Below are 24,187 nucleotides of genomic sequence, written 5' to 3'. Positions count from 1 at the left end.
TTCATCACTACTTTCCAAAACCACTGCAGCAACTTCAGCAGCTGGAAACCCTCTGCACGCCATTTCACATAAGTCTCCAATGAGGACTGAATGAAGAATGAAGGGTTTCCAGCGTAATGGGTCAGTCCTCAGTGATTTCCTGACTGCCCATTGGTCAGTTTCACACAGAATGTAGACGGACACACGAATCCACCAGTTCCACACAGTGAGAGGATGGTGACATGCAGCCCCTCTTCATAGCCTCATAACTCCGGATGTGAGTCACATACGATCTCGTGATGAGATGGAACGGAAAGGGCGATATACAGTGTTGTATATAGACAACACTGTAGTGTAGTGCTGCCCACAGCAGTTTTGCCCCACCCATTCACACTGATGCTATAAAGAGTGTTTCAGCGGTGGCTGCTTTTTGAATGAGGCAGCCAATCAGAACAGAGCTGATTTACATACGCCAGTCCTAAAGGGACAGGAAAAGAAATAGGCTCTACAGATTCAGGAAATGTCTGAACTGTATTTCCGTGCTGGATTATCACAAAGAGACAGAAACAGATATAGAGATACCTCACTGCATTGATATGGATTATAATATGTTTGAAAACAGGTGGGGAAATAAACATTCTGTACTGAAGATGCTCTGTGGCCAGGGCTTAAAATCAAGAGAAAAAAATGAAAAACAATGACAGGCCATTAAATAAAAGCTTTTATTATAACATGGCTGACTTTCTGAGTTTATAAATTAAAAATTGACTGTTTTCCTGGATTAAATTGATTTCCATAGGCATACGATGAGACTGGTGCACTATGTAGTTTACAGATAATGACCTTGTTATACACAATTTGTTGTTGATATTGGTGTTTGTTTTTGTATATAGTTTTTTAGTAGTATTATTATTATATTGAATTTTGTTTTCCTTATTGTGTAACTTTGATATTTGTGAATCACTTGGACATCCAAACTCATGTGACTAATCAGCTGAAGGTGTTTACAGTACCTGTGTAGAGTGTGTGCTGTGACTCTGACTGATGACACAAGCCAAAACAAGTGATGTTTGTGTCCTCAGCCGCAGCATAATAAAGGCTTTTATTTAATGAAGAGTGACATCATTTTTACTTTTTTCCAATGGAGTTTGATGTGTGTAAACAGTGTTTAAAAGTTTCACAATGTACAGTTCGCTCCTCAGTCAGTACTGTCTATATATGGACAACACTGTAGTGTAGTGCCGCCCACAGCAGTTTAGCTCCGCCCATTCACACTGATACTATAAAGAGTGTTTCAGCGGTGGCTGCTTTTTGAATGAGGCAGCCAATCAGAACAGAGCTTATTTACATACGCCAGTCCGAAAGGGACAGGAAAAGAAATAGGCTTTAAGGGATAAAGGCATTCTGGAAAATTATCATGTATAAATAGATTATGACTATATAATAAATTATACAGTTTTTGGTACTAAAACCACACACATGTTATAAATGGAGCTCAGATGGAGAAATACAGTATTAAAATGTTGAATATGTGCTGTAAATATTGCCACCATACAATAAAGACAATAGAACATCTTCCTGCTTACTGATCTGCAGAGTCTGAGCCTATTTACTGTCAGTGTTTAGCGGTGAATGAGAAATCACACTGGCTGGACTATTCAGATATTCACATACTGTTCAGGTAGATCAGGTCAATCCATCTGTCTGTCTGTCTGTCTGTCTATCTATCTATCTATCTTTCTATCTATCTATCGGTCTGTCTGTCTGTCTTCTCTGTCTCTTATTATTCTGTATTATTGTTATACTGTATTTGTCTTGCTTACAGTTTTTTCTTTAAAGCCTTATTATTATATTATAATCACTGACTCAGTTGGAATGTGAATCTGAGCTGATTGTGTTAATAAACTCATCTATGTTAATCCAGCGTGATGTTTTACACACTGAGCAGCACTGCTGAATGTACTAAACAGTAATTAAAGATATAACATCACACAGACTCCTGATGCTCTCCACTTCAGTGATGAGTTTTCTGTCTTTCATAATTACAGTCAGATTAGTGTGAGATCATAAAAACCCTGCAGCTTCCCCACTGCGATGGTATAAACTGTAAAACCCTTATGAAAATTAAATATGTTGGATTTAAATATATGCTGTCGGTATATTACCCAATGTAAATAAATCTCTGCAATGTGTGCAATGTGTGTAATATGGTGTACTGTGTGTGTTATGTGTAGCTCCATTGGTGGACTCCAGTGCACTCCCCAGTGGCTCTGCGGCGCTGATGCTGGTGTCTCTGGCCTTCGTGGGTTTGGCCGTGTTCTTCATCTACAAATTCAAACGGTACCATAACCTGTTTATTTCAGCAAAATCACAGGTTATCCCCATTTTTCAGTGTTTTATATATTGCTAAATGTGTCGTATTAGATTAAGACACAGTGAAAAAGTTGGCTTTCATGGGTCACAGAAACCAGCAGTGAAATCACTGTAATAGGAACTGTAATAAATCACTAATGCAGTGCAGTTAAATTCTACTGTGTTCTCCAACAGTTCTGCTGTTATTTACATCTTTATGGTAAAACCTAATTAAGAACAGAACTCATGTGACCTTCTAACTTAGTCTTTACTCTCAGACTGATGAACACAGGAAGCTAAAGCTAACCCAGGCAGAACACTGAAAAGCTAATATGGACATAACAGTTTATACTACCTAAGATTGTGATAAAATACTAATTCACGTTTCACATGAAAACTCAAACATGTTTCTAAACAGCTTTTATGTTTCTGGTTGTACATTTTTAAATCAAATCTGGATAGAGTTGTTTGCTCTGTAAGTCTACAGGATGTAACTGGTATCTTATTTTAGAATCATACATTTAACATTAAAGGTTCAGGAGACAGTCTGGAAAATATGGATTTTTTTCTAGATCTGAGTCACTCATACACTCACCGCCAACTTTATTAGGAACAGTAATGTTCACATCCAACAAAAGTGACTTTTGGTGGGGCATCATTTTTGGTAGCAGACAGGATGGTTTAGTATTTCAGATACTGCTGATCTCTTGAGATTTTAATGCACAACAGTCTGTACAGTTTACATGGAATGGAGCGAAAAACAAACAAAAAAAAAACAGTGAGCGGCAGTTCTGTTGGTGAGCAAGGTCAGTGGAGAATGGCTAGACTTGTTCAACCTGACAATAACTCAAATAACTGCTCTTCAGAACAGCAGTGATCAGAAAAGCATCTCTGAACATGCAACACATCCAAACCTAAGGTGGATGGGCTACAACAGCAGAAGACCATATTCGGTTCCACTCCTGTCAGCCCGAGAACAGGAATCTGAGGCTCCAGTGGACACAAGCCCACCAAAACTGGACAGTTGAAGATTGAAAAAGTTTTGCCAGTCTGACGAATTTTGATTATAGACATGATGGTGGATCAGAATTTTGTGTAAACACTCTGAATCCCTGGATTCAACCTGTAATGTGTCAGTAGTTCAGGCTTGTGGAGGTGGTGTAATGGTAGGGGGATGTTTTCTAGACACATATTGGGCTCCTAATATCAGTTAAGCATTGCTTGAATGATGCAGTTTATCTGTGTATTGCTGCTGACCATGTGCGTCCCTTTACCACCTTCTGATGGTCACTTCCAGCAGGATATCGGACCTCATCACAAAGCACAAGATCTCAACTGGTTACATGAACATGATGATATTGAGTTCAGTAATCTTCAGTGGCTTCTTCAGCCACCCAACCTGAATCAAGTTGAGCACATTTGGGAGAACGTGGTAGAACGAGACAGTCACAATACGAATGTGCAACCGATACATCTGCAGCAGTTTCTTAATGCTGGAATGCCAACATGGACCACAAACCCTAATGAACATTTCCAGCACCTGATTAAATCCATGCCATGAAGAACTCAAGCTGTTCTTAGAGTAAAGAAGGTTAGAACAGGTTAGTGTTAGAACAACAGCTGTTTTTCCAGTGCACGGTACTGACTCAACTCTACTCGCCTTTTTTGGTTCTTCATTAGGCAAACCTGATGCCTGGTACTATTTTTGGCACCATCTCCATCAAGGTTCCAAGTGATCTGATCCAATACCAAAGGGTGATGTGGAAAAATCGATTGGTCGGAAAGAATCACCATTCTCACTCTAAACACATAACGTTAGCTACCAGGTTTTTCCCAAACTGTTTTTTTTAGCAGCCATCAGCCTCTGTTTGACTTCATGGAACAGCAGCTTCATGTTGCGTCACTATGATGACCAGCTACATTGAGGGGGTTCTATATATATGCAGTGGAAAACTATGTAGCTGGTGCCAAAAGCAAGTAGAGTTGAGTCGAGAGAAGTGAAGCCGGTACCATGTGGTGGAAAAGTGCCAAATATTCGTAATTAAGTGGACACTGAGTGTATAAAACTACAGAAATTATCATAAACTTTCTGTTTGTGTGTGTGTGTGTGTGTGTGTGTGTGTGTGTGTGTGTGATCAGTAAGATTCCGTGGATTCATGTTCAGACGGAGGACACACACGAGAAGGAGCCGGAGATGATCAGTGCCGTCGGACCAGGACAGAACACCACACACACTCCATACACACCACGCAACCCCACACACACTCCATACACACCACGCAACACCGCACACATCCCCTTCACCACCCGCATCAGCACACACACTCCGCTCCCATCATGCCCTGCAGCACACAGCCAGGCTCCGCCCCCCCGAAACAGCCGGGACATGATGGAGGAGCTGGAGACCCCAAATGGAGGTAAAAACAATAAACACACACACACAGTGTTCTCACAATCAGGACCCTCAAACGTCAACAATACACACGTTACAAAATGGTTGAGATGTTTGTAATTTACACAGAAAATTAGAGAATGATAAAACCTTTCATTAAGGTAAGATTAATCAAAAATAAACATTAATGTCACAATTATTGTGAGAAATTCTCCTGGTGAGCACACAGCACAGCACAGTAGAACACCACCACCTGTAAGCTAAATCATCCTGCAGGTCCTTTGCGGTCATATTGTGGTTTTACTTTGTCTTTCTGTTCCCCATATGAGCAGCTCTGTCAATCAGGTCCAGATCTCACTCTGACTTCCACCTTTTCTAAATGGCATTTTAAAAATTGCAATCTGGATGCACTTTGGTATCTTTTTAGATTTTTCTATTAGCTTCATTTTCACAGCAGCTGCTTAGCTTCTTTTCTGTCGCCACTTTTTTCCAAGCTTTTGTGTGAAATGCCATACCCAAAGCAAAAGGTGGCACTGTTCCCACATACTTTGGACTGCTGTCATGCTTTGATCGCTGTTGAAAGGTAACACTGTGATAATTTTTTTAACTAATTGAGCTAATTGTATGAATTACTGGCAAAGTAAGAGGCAAGAATGAAGAAGTTTATTTCTGCTTGACTTATAGATCTCTGAACTGCTCTCTGCCTGTTCCTCACCTTACAGACACAGCTGAGCCACAACACAACTCTTATCTCGCAGATTTGCTAAAGTTTGCTCATTTCACTTATGTTCCCAATGAGACGATCATAACTGCTGTATATAACAGATCATAAAATGGTTTGCTTTGAATCGAATCTTGAGATTTCAAGCTCTACTGCTGGATGATTTAATGCATAAACAAATTTATGAAAAGCTGGAAGTGTATAATGGAAGTGTGCTGGTACCTGTACAGTGATCTAAAAAGGTTAGAGGAGCTCATGGTTGTTAGTTGTCTGAAGGCTTGAAGAGTCAGAGAATTGGTTATGCTTTGCTATCAACAGCTGACGTAATCAACCCTAACGAGTCAACTAAGGTCTAACGAGTTATTAAAGTTCTGAGAAATTACAACTGGAGAATCGGTGTCCAATTTTTTTGCACGTCAATGCCCCAAAACTTCTAAGAGGTGAAATTATGAAAGACATTTAATGGCAATATTTTTCTATTAAAATCCCAGGCCCATTACAAACTAAGGCTTATTATTCAGTAAATACGGGGTCTTCAGTGCAGTTGGTTGAGCTATTCTGAAGTGTGTAATAAAACTTTGGGCCCACCAGTGGGCCCTAGCCACTTAGAGGGTTAATAATGATGCCTAATAATAGTAGATTGTATGTTATTGGTTTATTATAGACTGATAATCAGTGTGTTTCTGTCTGAGACTGTTTGAGGTGAAAGTATGTGATTGTATGCGACTGTGTGTGTGTGTGTGTGTATGTGTGTGTGTGTGAGAGAGAGAGAGAGAAAGAGAGTGAGGTCAGCAGATTGACCCCTGTTCCCCCCAGTGTCTACTCTGGAAGTTTCCTCTCAGCCTCGTATTGATTTTCCTTTTACACTCCTCTCTTCACTCATCAGAAGCTGATTGCGGGCCGTTTTCCCTGCTGACCGCGTTTACACCTCTTTATGTTCCTGAATCCAATACAAAACAATCTAACCTTTTTTTAAAACGATAGCTCAGGCAAAAGTCCAATTCTCCCCCACCCTCACCTCCCCTTACCTCAAATGTAATTGATCAGCAAGGACGTGTCTAGTGTCTGAAATTTGCTACATTAGCCTCGTAGCTCCAGTGCTAAAAATAAAGAAGCAAATTTCGCTGATCAACCAAGCTAACCCCATAAAGCATATGTCCCACCATTTAGCAACAAGTTAACACCAGAAAGCTTATATCTCACCAAGTATCACCAAGCTAACACCAGAAAGCTTATATCCCATCAGTTAGCACCAAGCTAACACCAGGAAGCTGATATGCCACCAGTTAGCACCAAGCTAACACCAGGAAGCTGATATGCCACCAGTTAGCCCCAATCCAACACCAGAAAGCTTGAATCTCACCAATTGTCACCAAACTAACACCAGAAAGCTTATGTCTCACCAATTAGCACCACGCTAACACCAGAAAGCTTAAATCCCACCAACTATCACAAAGCTAACCCCAGAAAGCTTATATCCCACCAGTTATCATTAAGTTAATACCAGAAAGCTTATATCCCATTAGTTAGCATCAAGCTAACACCAAAAACTTATATCTCACCAGTTAGCACAGATGGAGTTCGTTATGAGGTTTCTGACACTACTAATACAAACATGGGCTAAAACATGGTTTAGTTAACTTCACATGGTGTGTTCATGTCAGTTGTTAGCTACATTAGCCTTGTAGCCCCAGTGCTAAAACTAAAGACTAACTTCCAAACATGTCTTGGCTGATTAAAAACATTTGGGGTAAAGGGGTGGGGGCTAATTACATGTTTGGATTTTGCTTGAACTATCACTTTAATCTTGAGCCCCTTACACTCTTAATGATGGTCCATGTTGTGTTTTTTTTCCGTGCTTGTAGGAGCTGCAGGTTTTGGTGAGAGACTGAGGAACAGAGAGATTCCGAACTGCACCAACGTCTGAAACCAACCTAACCTACCAAAAAACACTCTGAGTCTTTCTCGCTGATCAATCTTCAGTCAAGTCTTTATATACGTTCAGCAGAATGTATCTCCAAACACATTTATTTAAACTGTAAATAAAGTTTTAATCTGTGGAAAGTGACAGAATGGAGTTTGCATTAGAAATAAAGTCCAGTAGTTCTTATAGATCACAAAAGAAGCGTGTTTATCTGTTTGACCACATTAGGTATGAGATCTTTAATTGGTACACAGTGTAGCTCATTTCATTTTATAAAAATGATTTAAACTCCTCTGCATGAGAACTGACAGGTATATGAAGAACTGTACATGATATTTTAGAGCACTTTAGGGAGATGAATGTCACATATTTGATATCTAAGTCTAATATAAACAATCTGAAACTGAAAAAGAATCATGTCAATCTTTTAAATAGTTCTGTATGTTCTTTTAAAGGATTTTAAAGATCTATGTTGATATAAATTTAAAACTGTAGAGGCTACATGAGTGAATGTTTGTCGTTGGAAGCTGACAGCTGTAGAAGATTCTAGTTTCATCACCAGCATCGTGTCTGTGTTTTGTGCCTTTACGCTGTGGATCATTTTGATAAATCGAGCTGCTGTATATTTAATTTGCTGTTTATTATTATTATACAGTAGATGTTATGGTGCATGAGTCATTGCTTCGTAAAGCTGACACGCCAGTTTTAAATCTGACTGTGAATTTCACTGTATCAGTCTGAATAAATGTATTTTTATATAATCAGTGAACAAATGTCCAGAGTGCTATTTTTTCTTCTCAATTTAATTTCAGTTCAGCTTGTGAAACAAAATTACGATCAAGAGTGACAAAAAGTAGCTTTGTAAGCATTCAATTGAAGCCCTGATTAAGGAATTGGGTTGTTTTCTAAAATCTACTGTGGCATAAGCATGGTTTTTATGCAATTTCAGAATTAATTCCTGAAAATTCTTCTCTGCTGGTCCAGAATTTCAGGTGAAGCTGCAGGTTTTTGAGTGATCAGCACTGGTACTGTCAATCTACGGGTGCCAAAAACACTAAATGTTTGAGTCAGTTTAACATCTTCAGATCTTTTGGACTCCACAGTTGTTGTTTTTTTTTACTTTTAACATTTACTGTGCATTACTGAAATTAATTTAAAATGCATATTTATGTAATTAAACCAAATAAAGAAAAACTTTTTGCTTTCTTAAATTTCAAATTTTGACCTGACTTAATTTCAAATTATGCCATGAGAAATACAACCCCATTTCCAAAAATGTTGTGATGCTGCGCAGAATGTAAATAAAAATAGAATGCAATGATGTGCAAATCATGTAAACCATATTTTTACATTTCATGGCATTTGCCAGATGCTGTTATCCAGAGCGACTTACAATTTGAGCAGTTTTACACAGGTAGGCAACAGTAGTGTTAGGAGTCTTGCCCAAGGACTCTTATTGGTATAGTATAGGGGGCTTGCACCCCACTCTACAGTGTAGAAGGCAGAGGTGTTACCCACTACATGACACCAACCACTAAGGGAAAAATAGTACAAAGAGAACATATCAAATGTTAAAACTTTAAAAAAAAGTCTTTTTAATAAAAGAAATTTTATTGTTTTTGAAAAATATATGCCCATTTTGAATTTGATGCCAGCAACACGTTCCAAAAAAGTTGGGATGGGGGCATGTTTACCACTGTGTTTCATCACCTCTTCTTTTAACAACACTCTGTTTGAGAACTGAGGAGACCAACTGCTGTAGTTTGAAAGTGAAATGTTTTCCCATTCTTACTTAATATAGGACTTTCAGCTGCTCAACAGTTCGGGGTTCTCCTTTGTCGTGTTTTTCATTTCATAATGCGCCAAATGCTATCAGTGGTGACAGGTCTGGACTGCAGGCAGGGCAGTTGAGTGCCTGGATTCTTTTAATACAGGGCCATGCTGTTGTAATACATGCAGAATACGGTTTGGCATTGTCTTTTCTGAAATAATCAAGGCCTTCCCTGAAAAAGACATCGTCTGGATGGCAGCATATGTTGCCAAAACATTTATATATTGTTCAGCATTAATGGTGCTTTCACAGATGTGCACGTCACCCATACCATGTGCCCTATACCATCAACTGGCTTTTGAACTGTGCACTGATAACAAGCTGAGTGGTCTTTAGCTTGGAGGACACAGTATCCATAATTTTCAAAAAAAAATTTCAAATGTTGATTCGTCAGACCACAGGACACTTTTCCACTTCCCCTCAGACCATTTTAAATGAGTTTGGGCCCAGAGAAGGTGGCAGCATTTCTGGATCCTGTTTATGTACAATTTCTTCTTTGCGTTTAAGAGTTTTAACTTGCATTTGTGGATGCAGCAACGCATTGTTTTCACAGACAGTGGTTTTCAGAAGTATTCGTGAGTCCATGCAGTGATTTCCACTACAGATTAATGTATGTTTTTAATGCAGTGCCACCTGAAGGCCCAAAGAGCATGGAAAGCGAATACTGGTTTTTGGCTTTGAACCTTGCATACAGAGATTTCTCCAGATCCTCTGAGTCTTTTAATGTTATTATGTTCTGTCAATGATGACAAGCAAACGTTCTTTGCTATTTTATGTCAAGAAACATTCTTGAATTGTTGCTCTATTTGGTCATGCAGTCTTTCACAAAAGTGGTGAAGGCCTCCTCATCTTAAGTTCTGAAAGACTCAGACTCTCTGGAATGCTTTTTTATACCCAATTATGTTACAGACCTGTTGTCAATCACCCACCAGGTGTTGTTTTTAGCACTTCACAACTTTACCAGCCTTTTGTTGCCCCTGTCCCAACTTTAACATGTTGTTGGCAGCAAATTCAAAAAGGGCATATATATTTTTCAAAAAACAGTCAAACTTCTCAGATTCAACATTTGATATGTTTTCTTTGTACTTTCAATTAAATATAGCGTTTAAATGATTTGCACATCATTGCATTTTGTTTTTATTTATATTTTGCACAGCGTCCCCATTTTTTTGGAAATGTGGTCGTAAATCATCGTTTAAACTTGGAAAATGTTGTACATAATTTGTGTGCAATTTTTTGCACAAATTTTTTTCCACTTGTTTGGATCTACTGAGTAGAATGAGTGATACATAATCAATTTATATATGAACTTCAAATTCAAATAAATTAAAAAAAAATGTAAAATGCTGCCTCAAATTATTAGAATTCAAGAACTGTTTCAGTATCTTTAAAAAGGTCATTCAAAGCATTCTCATTTTTCAATACACACACGTGCTGAGTTAACGAGTTAGTGAGTTAGTGGAGAACAGTTTCTGATTGGTTGGCATCCTTGGGGAAAATTGTGAACTTTTGGACAAGCGTTTCCGCTGATGTGACAGTTCCTCGGCCCTGAGGTTTGTGTACACAGTGCCGTGTTTGGAGAGATATGCTAACGTCCTCTCAGATTACACCATTACTGATTAAAGTTTCTCAGACTTCACAGAAAACTCAGTTTTGCTCTGTCAGCTCTCCACAGGTTCTCTGAGAGACGTTTATTATGTAGTTCAAGTAAGCTTAGCTTTTAATTAAAAAATAGCTCTATAAAATATATTTATATAATATATATATATATATAAATAATATATTTACATTAATTATATACACAGTCAAACACATTCTTTATAGGTTTATAAAGTGATTCTGAATTAGATGAGCACAATTAGACGATTCTTCTCTTTTGGGGTCCTTTTTGGTATGGAATAAGAGGCTAAAGATCCAGGTAAGAGGAACAGTAAAGCAGCTGAACCAACACAGCAGAATGACATCAAACCCAACTCTAGGAACTGGGTCTTATTCACCAGTATCTTCTTAAGTATGTTTTTAAGTGTGTTCTTGAGAAAGTTCCTAAGAAAAAGTAAGAAAAATCAGATTCATGACGTGTTCTTAAAGTGCAGTGTGTGTAGATTCTGTTCTTACCTAAGAACAAATCCCAAATAAGAAAACATTGGTGAATGTCAGAATCTTCCTCAAAACTGCATAAGTGGGAAATTTCTTCTTTAGAATTGTTGGTGAATGAGGCCAAATGCTATGATAATGATTGAAAACATATTATTAAACCAGACCTACACTTTCATCCTACTGCCTCTCGATAACATTAGCTTAGCTCCTAGGCTAACGGCAATGCTAATAAGACAATGCATCCATTTAAGACAGTAAGACAGACGATTAGGATGAACAGAATAACCATTTTAATGTGTTTTCTACTCTTTTGTGGAGTGAAGGTGGTGCAGAAATTGAGTATCGATGAATTCCATTTATACCTCTAATCCTGTACGATTTGATGATCCAGTCACCCCACCTCCATACAGAACTGTAATCTCGTCCCAGTCATTCTTAAGACTAGGATTAATCCTAAAACTATCCCTAGAAACCAACATCTAACAGCTCGTCTGATCTCAGTGTTCTGAGCCGGTGTGTTTTACATGGCGAGTGTGATCAGCGTTTTTCACCTGCAGGCACGTCATCTAAATTCAGCGAGCATGTTTCTGTAGCTCCTCCAAAGAGGAGCATTAGCTCCATCAGTGAACCACTGAGTTAGACTCAGATGTCTGAAAGCAGACTGCAGTAGATTTGTATTTGTAGATGATTAGAACACAGGGTTTAGATCTGTCAGATCTTTAATTACAGCAGTTAGAACCCAAAGATCTGCTCTGTTCTGATTTGTAGAATGAATGTGTCCCTGAAACTGCTTTTATTTTCCTCAAATTCAGAAATGAATGTGTGAAGGCTGAATCTGATGGTGTGTGTGAGTGTGTGTGTGTGTATGTGTGTGTGTGTGTGTGTGTGTGTATGTGTGTGTGTGTGTGTTGTCTCCTGCCTGTCGTGTCTCGGCTGCGGCTGAAAGATATTTAACATTTCCAAAGGTCATCCTCCGCTCTCCGCCGTACAGAGATATCGATAAAGGAAGGACTATTTAAGGCTGTATGAATGATTATTTAATATCGTATGAATGATTATAACACCTGTCTTCATTTCTTTACAACTCTGCTGGAGACTCTCTGCCTGTCCAGCTTCTCTCTCTCTCACACACACACACACACCTCTTAATGCTGCACTCGAGTGTGATTTGATTGGCACAGATTTGCAGGATTTGATGAAAAGACCATGTGTTTCATTTTTTTCTGCCTAATCATTATTCATGACCTTTGGAAAAAATGCGAGGCGTCGTCACCAAACTGTCAAAACAAATCATTAAGCGGTGGGAGGGCTGCAGTCGGACTGCGTGACCGGGGAACTGAAATGAAGACATTTTTGAGTTCACATGCATATTATTTGCAATTGTGAATGATTCTATTATATGTATAATTGCAGTTTCATATAATTTCACATTAATCATGTTGTTTGAATTAAAAGATGTAAACTGGTAAATCTGTATTATATACAGATACATGCAGTTGACACAACAGAAACATTTGGTATTGCAAGTATAAAGCAGCTAATCCTTCAGCGCTTTCAGAACAGCTTGAGTGTTTGACAAAGACAGCAGCCTGTCTGATCCTTTTAGCGTTAAACTGCTTCTCTTAGACAGAAATGCTTAAATGGTCTCCCATGAACACTCACTTTGCAAAACCATTCTTCTATGGCAGCTGCATTAAAACTGACTTGAACGCCTCAGTAACAAAGGCTTGGAACACAGAGGGGGCATTAGGGAGGCCGTATGGCATAACTGTATGCTCATAGTGACCAGAAGCACTAAACATGCAGCCTTACAGACCAGAGTCCTCATTTATAGACCATGCAAATGCTCAAAAATGCAACTTCCCATCCAAAAATCTATAAAGAAATGCTTTTCTATATTTGTATATCACTGCTGTCAAGGCAAAACTTTGTATCTCTTTTATTGTTTTTCAGTTTTTGACATAGTTTGAAAATGCCTGTTGCTCTTTACATTGTGTGTGAATTTCATGATGAATTTACCAAAGAAATGGTCCAAAATTATAACTCAGGTTTCATTGAAAATAAAGCATGTTTTTTCCGTCTCCTGTAAAGTTACAAGGTTTTGTTCTGACAGCAGCAATATGTTTATGGATGGGCCTACACACAACATTTTGGAGACAATGGGAATTGACATCATATGTGATCGAATTGAGAATTACAGCTAAATGCGCAAATGCATCATATCAAATTAAGCATCTTTATAATGATCACATATGGTACGTTCTTGAGCCTAAATGTTGCTTTGTTTGATTTGTTTGTAATTTATTATGTAAGCTTAGCTTATTTGCACAAAACCCAGCTGTGAAGTTAGCCTATTTAGACAGTTATCCTGTTTTAACAGTTAAGTCCAGCTGTGAACCCCCTCTTGAGCTGGCGCCTTGTCTCATTCCCCAGCCATCAGAGCATCAAAGAGGGACGCTACAATAAAGACCACACTCTAGCACATTGAGTTGTGGAGTGCCCCACTGGACTACAAAAAAATTACTCCTGTTTTTACCCTCCACTCCACCATTGTAACCACTGTCATACTCAACAATGAATGGGACACTCCACTCTGATATATTCATGAAATAACATACATTGGCCACTTATGGGTTGATGTAGGAGGTGGTGAGATATGAGGCTCTTTCACAAGTGCATATTTTTAAGAAGATGTAGATTAGTGCAGGTCTAATTTTCTAAAACAGCTGTTAAGGAAGCAGAAACTTAATTGCCAGTGTATTTACACATGAGATTAACCCACATTGCTCCTCTCCAAAAGAGAGGCCTGTACAGGCGGGGGAAATAGAAGGATGTGTAGCCCCCTGCTGAAGTGTCTCTTGAATATATTCTTCCATGGCCTTTGTTTTAGATGTTGAGGTCTCAGAGGGCTGGTTCCTCCTAAGAGCTCAATAGCACAGTCCTGTAGTCAGTGAGGAAATGGCAGAGAGCTTTGATAAATTTGATAAACAATAAACACCTCTTGCAAACCTTTGTAACAATTCGGATTGCTAATGAACTTTCAATACCGGATATGTGCTGGTCTTGTAGTCATTATATGGAATTATGGAATAACTGAAATCTAGGAGGAGGAACATGCCTGAAACCCCTCCCACTTCCAGTCTAACACCCTATAAATTTTCATCCCCACTTTCTGTTTCCTGTGACAAAATTTTCACAATCCCCAGCACCAACCCATCTCCTCCCATTCCTCCTCAGTCCTACCAGTCCTACCACAGTTAAAAGAAGGGGCGGGGGGGTGTCTGGCCTTCCATACTACCACCACATGCTGAAGGCATGGTCCCAGCTCGCAAAAGATGGCGAGGATGATTAAAGATTTCTGTTCATCATGGCAAACTTCTACAGTAACCTGGAGAAGAGTTGTTATGTGGGTGACTGATCCAGTTCCTGATAGTTTTTGTCCAAAGTGGGCACCTGTAGAGGAGCTGGCAGACATTGCAGGGGTAACTTTGACTGTTGTGCCACATCATAGTGTCTCCTGAATCTATGAGAGATGGTAGAGATCAATTCACTGAGATAGCTAAGACTGATAGGGATGATAAACAGTCCTCATAAGCAAGGTCAGCACTACTGAGCTGGAGCCAACCTGCTGAGCTGGAGAGCATGCCACCCAGGTTTGATAGAGGTGCCCTTTTTCTCCTCACCATAGAGTAAACTCTGCAGAATGAGTGGTGGAGTAGTTGTCTCCCCAAACTAGGATGGTTGACAAATGCCCTAATATGAGAAAAAACTGGACGTAGTCTTTTGCTAAGTGTGGGCTATTAGCCCAGTTGGTCACTCAGTCCAAAGCTTTGTCTGTGAAGAGTGAAGATCAGAAATCACTGGGCCAGTGCACATGAGTAAAACAGATGAAGACTGGAGCACAAAGCCTGGCACTATCTGGGCTTCCATCATATTTATCTGGGAGAACAGTCTGCAGAACAGGTGAAACTACAGGGGGAGCTGGAAAATCTGCCTTACCCAGCAGAGCTGACGGGGAGCAACAGGAGTGGAAACTGAACTAGCTCTACCAAAAGAGAGGTCACCTGGGCAGTTCAGTGCTGAGTGGCCTGCCATGTCCTCCTCAGCAATAATCCCAACCAATCAGGTGAAGTATTTTGTAACACTGAGACTCTGCGGGGTGTTATTTATCAATCCACAGTCCAGGTAGAACAATCCAGCAAAACAGTCCAGTCTAAGAGCATGGTGAAAACACAAAACAAAAAATAACAAACGTCCAAAAACAAAACAAAAAGTAAACATAGAACATCAGGTACATCAGATAACCAGAAGACTAAAGGCCAACACACACAGCATTTTGTCATTACTACATTAAATCAAAAGCCATATCGAGACCACAGGAAGCCGCAGTAGATCACACGTGGCTTGAAATGTACACAAAGGAAGGCAGTCCAGGAAACTGTGTGGTCCAGGACAGAGGTGTCCAAATTACGGTCCTAGAGATCTACCACCTGGAAGAATTCAGATCCAACACTGATATTCAGAGGTTTATTTTATTAGGGTTGGAGCTGCAGTGTTCCAGATCTCCAGGGTCAGGACTGGCCACCTCTGGTCTAGACAGGGTTGGGATAGCTACTGAAAAATTTGTAGTTAGCTACTTTGTAGCTACTTTCCCAAAATTTGTAGCTAGCTACAATTTAGCTACTTTTCCAGAAAAAATAGTGGCTACTTTTTAGCTACTTTTTGAAAAGTAGTGCACTACTTTTTAGCTACTTTCAAAGCATGATTGTCTGAAAGTTTGTGAGTCTCCACCTGACACATCAAACAAGCCCAACTGATAGTGTGAACAAGACACTGCATTTAATCATGTGCCAGAAAGAAAAATACAAAAGCTGCAAATGTATCACAAAAGGTAAGGTCAAGTGTAACCAACAATCAAACTTACACAACCAAAGGTGTGATATCCAACCATAATTTAGACTAAGTAAAGGCAAAGTCAATCATTCCAGGTTTTCCTAACAAAAATCAACAAAAATAAACTCATACAAACCAAACAATTTTGTGTATAGCACTATTAACTGTTGAAATAAAACTGCTCCAAATTGGACATTTCAACAAGATCTGTACAGACATGACATTGAGGGATCTTTGTTAAACTTCAGCAACACTTTAGCCCCAAAATCCTCATCATTGACCCTGGCCCCATTTGGGTTGAGAATCAGGCCTGAATAATATCTCCAGCAAAACTAGATTTTTACGTAAAATAACATAATCCTCCTTTGCTGTAAAATCATTATAACACACAGTTCTAACACAGTTTTCACAATAAATGGTCTTAAACGCTGGAGTTAACGCATAACTGCTAATTCACCAACCTTTAATGCTAAACACTGACGCACAGACTGCTGGTCTCACGGCAACACAGATAACGAAAAGGCAAAGAGAAAGATTTAAGAAGAACATCGATAATTTGGAGATGAATGGACTTATTTGTATTTATAAGCGCTCAGCTGGTTTCCTCATACGTTTAATCTGCAACAACTCGCGAAGCTGACGTCGCTTCTCATTCTCCTGCTTCTCGTTCGAATTGTCCCATTCTACCATAAATGGCGCAGCAGTACAATCTGGCGCCTCAGGCACCATTTAGGGTGGAACGAGACTATTCGAACGAGAAGCAGAATAAAGAGAAGTGACTTCAGCCTTGTAAACAGTCGAAGATTGAAAGACATTTTACAAGAAACTTGCGGTAAAGATTACTGACTGATGTGCGAGAGAAGTGGCTACAGCTGACCTAAAGGTTGAAGCAGAGCAAAGTAAGTCTGCGTTTTCGTTTATGTTATGTTTTTAGCCTGTACTAGCACACACTGAGACTTATTTACAGCCAAGATGGTAAAACAGATATAAAATGTTGTGCCTCCAAAGGTGGTTTCATTTTTGTTGAAAGGACAAAATGGCTCTTTTTAGCATTTTGGTTGCGACCCCTGAGCTAAGCCTGCTAGTAAGAGGTGATCAGCGCATGGGACCCACACATGACCATTTGCTCGAAGTGTGCTCAGTCAGGATTGCACGATCGCCACCAGCCCAGTTAATGACCGCTTTCTATGGTTCAGATTTTGCATGGATTGACTGAATCCTATAGCGAAATTGTAGTGAAAATTATCGCTATAGCTACACAAAAATTTGTAGGCACTACAGCTATTAGCTACATTTCATAAAACTGTAGCGGCTGCAGCTATTAGCTACAAAATTTGTAGTTAACTACAAAAAGTAGCGCGCTACTTAGCTACTCCCAGATGACTGCAGGTGCCCAGTTACAGGTGTGTGTGAGCACTGATAGGAGAATTCAGTGTCAAATGTTGGAGTTCTTTTCCAACCAACACACACTGCTGATTAACATTCAGCCTAAAACCACTCACCTGTATTTGTGCACTTGAAATTTGTGCTGTAGTTACTGTCACACTAGAAAGTCATTATTTCATGTCATTTTTCATTATTTTGTCCATCTTCTGTTTACAGTACATGGAGTTATGGGTTTATATATACTTTAACAAGACCTTTTGTAACTCCTCAGCTGTGTTTGCTTTACTGGTGGTTCTAACAGATACATATCCTGCTGGCTTACTCTCGAAACCCAGACGTTTATGTGCAGTGACACTTAATTCAGAGAAAAAACACCTTCTTTAGAACATGTAAGCACAGCATGATCCAGCATGTGCTGTTACTGAGCTGCAGCAGCTTCAGGACCGTTCACAGCAGGATTCATTCTGCCTGGTGGAACGGACTTTTATTAATATGACAGCTTCCTGCAGAAAAAAAGACTTATTCCAGACTTAATGAGCTAATTTGTCTACATCTGATTGCACTAATCGTGTCTACCTGTCACTGTTTTGCACTGCTGCCGCATCGTACAGTGAGTTTCAAATGTATCCATTTCTTCCTCTGAAAATCATTGAAAACAATTACAGAAGTTTAATCGGAGAAAACAATCCAGGAATAAAGAGTTTCGGTGACATTTTAGGCCCGATTTCCAGCAGTGTACTGAATGGTTTCATACATACTAGACAGGCTGAAGATGATGATGCTGATTAAAATGATGATAGTGACGGTGATGGTAATGATGATCGTAATGATGTTGGTAATGTGATAATGTGGTGATAATGACAATGATTGTGATGAAGGAAGAAGTGATTGTGAAGATGGTGATGGTGATGATAGTAATAAAGGTAATGATGATAGTGATGGTGATGGTTGTGATGAAGGTGATTGTGGTGATAGCAATGATGATGGTGATAATAATGATAATGATGATACCAATGGTGATGGTGGTGATGGTGATGATGGTGGAGGTGATGATGGTGATGAAAATAGTAATGATGATGGCAATGGTGATGGTGGTGATGGTGATGATGGTAATGGAGATGATGGTGGTAATGGCAATGGTGATGATTGTGATGGTAGTGGCAATGGTGGTGATTGTGATGATAGTGATTGTGGGGAAGGTGATAACAATTGTGGTGATGATGGTGATAATGATGGTGATTATGGTGATTGTGGAGAAGGTTATGATGGTGATGTGATGGTGGTGATGATAATGGTAATGATGGTGATAGTAATAATGGTAATGATGCTGTTGATGTGATGGTGGTGATGGGGATTGTGTTGATAACGGTGATAAAATAATGGTAATGATGACAATGGTGATTCTGGTGATGGTGATGATGGTGGTGATAGTGAAGGTGATAATGGTGGTAGTGATTGTGATCATAATGATAATGATGAAGAGCAGTTAGCAGTCAGCTCATCCTGCTGCAGTGTAGAAGGTTTTATGATGGAGATAGCAGAGTGATGAGTGTCCTCAACGTCCGACATCACACACACACACACACACACACAGACACACACACAGACATACACACACACATGTCCATGCTTGGTGAGTAATGATGGTGTCTGCTGACCCGTATGAGGGTCAGTACATCAATTACAGATTCTAATAAAGCAGCAGACACTTCCTTCTTTCTCTCTCTCTCACACACTCGCAGTCAGTGCTCATATAGGTGTGTGTGTGAAACATCAGTGCATAAAACACACACATACACACTCACATGTGCAAACACACATGCACACGCACACAAACATGCAAACACACACACATGTGCACACACACATGCAAATACACACACACACACACACGTGCACACTTACAAACAAGCTGTATTTCAGATAGATAAAGGATTTTGTCCTTTGCTGTCCACCAAAATACCACAAATCAACAGACACAGAGGGAGGTGTGTGTGTATATGTAAGTGACTGAGTTACTCCAGTAAAAGTGCTGTCTTTATATTTTTCTCTGAGTAAAAGTACAAAATTAGTTGCGGTAAATGTGACAGAAATATCATCAGTGTGTATTAGTATTAGTAGAATTCGTATTATATAATATTAGTAGCATCAGTATTATATAGTCTTAGTAGTATTAGTATTAGTATTTATATAGTATTAGTAGTATTAGTATTGTATAGTATTAGTAGTGTTAATATATATCGTCTTTAGTAGTATTGATATTGGTACTATTAGTAGTATTAGTATTTTATAGTATTGGTAGTTTAGTATTAGTAGTATTTCATAGTATAGTATAAGTGGTAATGTATAGTATAATATTAGTATTGCACAATATTAGTAGTATTAGTACTGTGTAGCATTAGTAGTATAAGTATAGTATAGTATTAGTAGTCTTACTGTGATTTTACTGTCATAAAATCTGTGATTGTGTGTTGGGGCTCGTACACATCAATCATATTAATGATAAAATAATTATAACACTGAAATTCTACAAAACATTCTTGAGACAGAATGAACTCTAACATTGTATTTACTGTGTCTGCAGGGCCACCTGCTGTTAAACACCCTGTATTACATCCCTCAGTGCTGCATTTACTGAGCCTGCAGCGCCACTTGCTGTTAAACACCCTGTATTACACCCCTCAGTGATGCATTTACTGAGCCTACAGTGCCACCTGCTGTTAAACACCCTGTATTACATCCCTCAGTGCTGTATTTAATAAACAGACCTGTTCTTGTTAATCTCCTAAATTCAGCATCTTTGGTTTACAATAACTGTTAAAAAAGCAAAGGTCCCAGAACAGATCCCTGTGGAACTCTCATAATGACTATCCAGACCCAATATAAGATGTTCTATCACAAAAATAGAAAGAACAGATACAGTCAAACAATCTCTCTCTCTCTCTCTCTCTCTCTCTCTCTCTCTCTCTCTATATATATATATATATATATATATATATAGCTGATGTTGGAGGAAAACCTTGTATCTCCATAATCATAACTTTACAGGAGAAGGAAAAAACCTACTTTTAATGTAAGTCTTTTTAAGTCTAATGTAAGACTTTTTTTCCAAGTGATTCTGGGTCATTTCTTTTGGTCCATTCTTCATGGAATTTACACACAATGCAACAGGCATTTTCAAATTATGTCAAAAACTGAAAAAAAAGGAGAAACAAGGTTTTCTTCAAAAAGGAGTGATACATTATATATATATATATATATATATATATATATAATATATTATATATATATATATATATAGAAGAGTGTGTGTTTTATATATATATATATATATATATATATATATATATATATATATATAATGTATAGCAAAAGCTTCATTTAAACATTTTCATTCATTTTCCTTAATTTTCTTTAAAATGAAAGCAAACTAGAAAAAACATACAGTTATTATAATGAATTGTTGTTGTAATTTTTAATCTGATGATGGACCTGTTTTGGTACCAAGAAATTCAAGTCTGAGAAAGTGTGTGTGAGTGTGTGGTTAAATTATGTCTTTTCTGTCTCTTGGCCTGGAAGCATTTCCCATAATGCACCAGTACTACTCGAGTTGAGGGGTCAGATAAACATCCGCTCACATACACACATAAACAGAGCCAGCAGCAGTGGAGTGTGTGTAGGAGAAAATTTGTGTGGGCTGTCAAAACACACACATAAACTCACACACACACACATACACACACTTAAAATAAACTGTCCTGTTCTCTCTGCTGTGATTCAGCTCTGGACTCTGCTTCCCCCTGCAGGCTGTTTCAGAGAAGAACAGTGGATAGTTACATGAGAGCAGAACACACTAAATTACCTCTGTAACACCACTTCTCTATTTCAGTAACACACACTCTTCTATTTCTTTATTACACACTCCTCTGTTTCCCTCACACACACTACTATACTTCTCTATCACACAATCCTCTTTTTCACTAACACACACTCTTCTATTTCTCTAACACACACCCCTCTACTTCTCTAACACACAATCCACTACTTCACTAACACACACTACTCTACTTCTCTAACACACACTCCTCTGTTTCTCTAACACACTCCTCTACTTAACTGACACACACTCCTCTATTTCTCTAACACACACTCCTCTACTTCTCTAAAACACACTCCTCTATTTCCCCAAGCACACACTCTTCTATTTCTCTAACACACTCCTCTACTTCTCTAACACACTCCTCTACTTCTCTAACACACACTCCTCTACTTCACTAACACACACTCCTCTATGTCTCTAACACACACTACTCTACTTCTCTAACACACACTCCTCTATTTCTCTAACACACACTCCTCTATTTCCCCAAGCACACACTCTTCTATTTCTCTAACACACTCCTCTACTTCTCTAACACACTCCTCTACTTCTCTAACACACACTCCTCTACTTCACTAACACACACTCCTCTATGTCTCTAACACACACTACTCTACTTCTCTAACACACACTACTCTACTTCTCTAACACACACTCCTCTACATCTATAACACACTCCTCTATTTCCCTAACACACACTCTTCTACTTCTCTAACACACTCCTCTACTTCTCTAACACACACCTCTACTTCTCTAACACACACTCCTCTATTTCTCTAACACACACTCCTGTATTTCTCTAACACACACTCGTCTACTTCTCTAACACACACTCCTCTTTTTCTCTAACACACAGTCCTGTACTTCAGTAACACACACTCCTCTACTTCACTAACACACACTCATCTATTTCTCTAACACACACTCCTCTATTTCTCTAACACACACTCCTCTACTTCACTAACACACACTCATCTATTTCTCTAACACACACTCCTCTATTTCTCTAAAACACACTCCTCTACTTCTCTTACACACACTCCTCTATGTCTCTAACACACACTGCTCTATTTCTCTCACAGACACTCCTCTCTTTCTCTAACATGCACTCCTCTACCTTACTGACACACACTCCTCAACAGCTATAACACACTCCTCTACTTCTCTAACACACACTCTTCTTTTTCTCTAACACACACTCCTCTACTTCTCTAACACACACTCCTCTACTGCTCTAACAAACACTCCTCTATATCTCTAACACACACTCCTGTAGTTCACTAACACACACTCCTCTATTTCTCTAACACACAGTCCTGTACTTCACTAACACACACTCTTCTTTTTCTCTAACACACACTCCTCTACTTCTCTAACACACACTCCTCTATTTCTCTAACACACACTCCTCTATTTCTCTAACACACAATCCTCTACTTCTCTAACACACACTCCTCTACTTCTCTAACACACACTCCTCTAATTCTCTCACACACACTCCTCTATTTCTCTAACACACACTCTTCTATTTCTCTATCATACACTCCTGTACTTCACTAACACACACTCCTCTACTTCTCTAAGACACACTCTTCTATTTCTCTAACACACTCCTCTACTTCTCTAACACACACTCCTGTATTTCTCTAACACACACTCCTCTACTTCTCTAACACACACTCCTCTACTTCTCTAACACACACTCCTCTTTTCCTCTAACACACAGTCCTGTACTTCAGTAACACACACTCCTCTATTTCTCTAACACACACTCCTCTATTTGTCTAACACACACTCCTCTACTTCACTAACACACACTCTTCTTTTTCTCTAACACACACTCCTCTACTTCTCTAAAACACACTCCTCTATTTCTCTAACACACACTCCTGTATTACCCTAATACACACTCCTCTACTTCTCTAACACACACTCCTGTATTACCCTAATACACACTCCTCTACTTCTCTAACACACACTCCTCTAATTCTCTCACACACACTCCTCTATTTCTCTAACACACACTCTTCTATTTCTCTATCATACACTCCTGTACTTCACTAACACACAGTCCTCTACTTCTCTAAGACACACTCTTCTATTTCTTTAACACAGTCCTGTACTTCAGTAACACACACTCCTCTATTTCTCTAACACACACTCCTCTACTTCTCTAACACACACTCCTCTTTTCCTCTAACACACAGTCCTGTACTTCAGTAACACACACTCCTCCATTTCTCTAACACACACTCCTCCATTTCTCTAACACACACTCCTTTACTTCAGTAACACACACTCCTCTATATCTCTAACACACACTCCTGTACTTCACTAACACACACTCCTCTATTTCTCTAACACACACTCCTTTACTTCAGTAACACACACTCTTCTATTTCTCTAACACACTCCTCTACTTCTCTAACACACTCCTCTACTTCTCTAACACACACTCCTCTATTTCTCTAACACACACTCCTCTACTTCTCTAACACACACTCCTCTATTTCTCTAACACACACTCCTCTATTTCTCTAACACACACTCCTCTACTTCTCTGATACACACTCCTCTATTTCTCTAACACACTCCTCTATTTCTCTAACACACACTGCTCTACTTCTCTGACACACACTCCTCCATTTCTCTAACACACACTCCTCTACTTCTCTAACTCACACTCCTCTATTTCCCTAACACACACTCCTGTACTTCATTAACACACACTC

The 24,187-nt window shown here is 39.1% G+C and overlaps 1 protein-coding gene across 1 annotated transcript in view; it reads left to right on the top strand.

Moving 5' to 3' along the window:
• Positions 1 to 7,683, top strand: part of sorcs3b (sortilin related VPS10 domain containing receptor 3b) — a 119,602-nt gene extending 111,919 nt beyond the window's left edge. Inside the window, exons 25-27 of the mRNA XM_036593842.1 lie at positions 2,214 to 2,319; positions 4,471 to 4,748; positions 7,310 to 7,683. Of these exons, the coding sequence (XP_036449735.1) occupies positions 2,214 to 2,319; positions 4,471 to 4,748; positions 7,310 to 7,371 (446 nt within the window). The 3' untranslated portion in view covers positions 7,372 to 7,683. The remainder of the gene's footprint in view (positions 1 to 2,213; positions 2,320 to 4,470; positions 4,749 to 7,309) is intronic.
• The last annotated feature ends 16,504 nt before the right edge of the window (positions 7,684 to 24,187 follow it).

The sequence above is a fragment of the Colossoma macropomum genome, unplaced genomic scaffold (assembly GCF_904425465.1).
Source record: "Colossoma macropomum unplaced genomic scaffold, Colossoma_macropomum, whole genome shotgun sequence".
Lineage (NCBI taxonomy): Eukaryota > Metazoa > Chordata > Actinopteri > Characiformes > Serrasalmidae > Colossoma > Colossoma macropomum.
The sequence above is the reverse complement of the archived record's forward strand: the minus strand, read 5'-3'. Positions and strand labels throughout refer to the sequence as shown.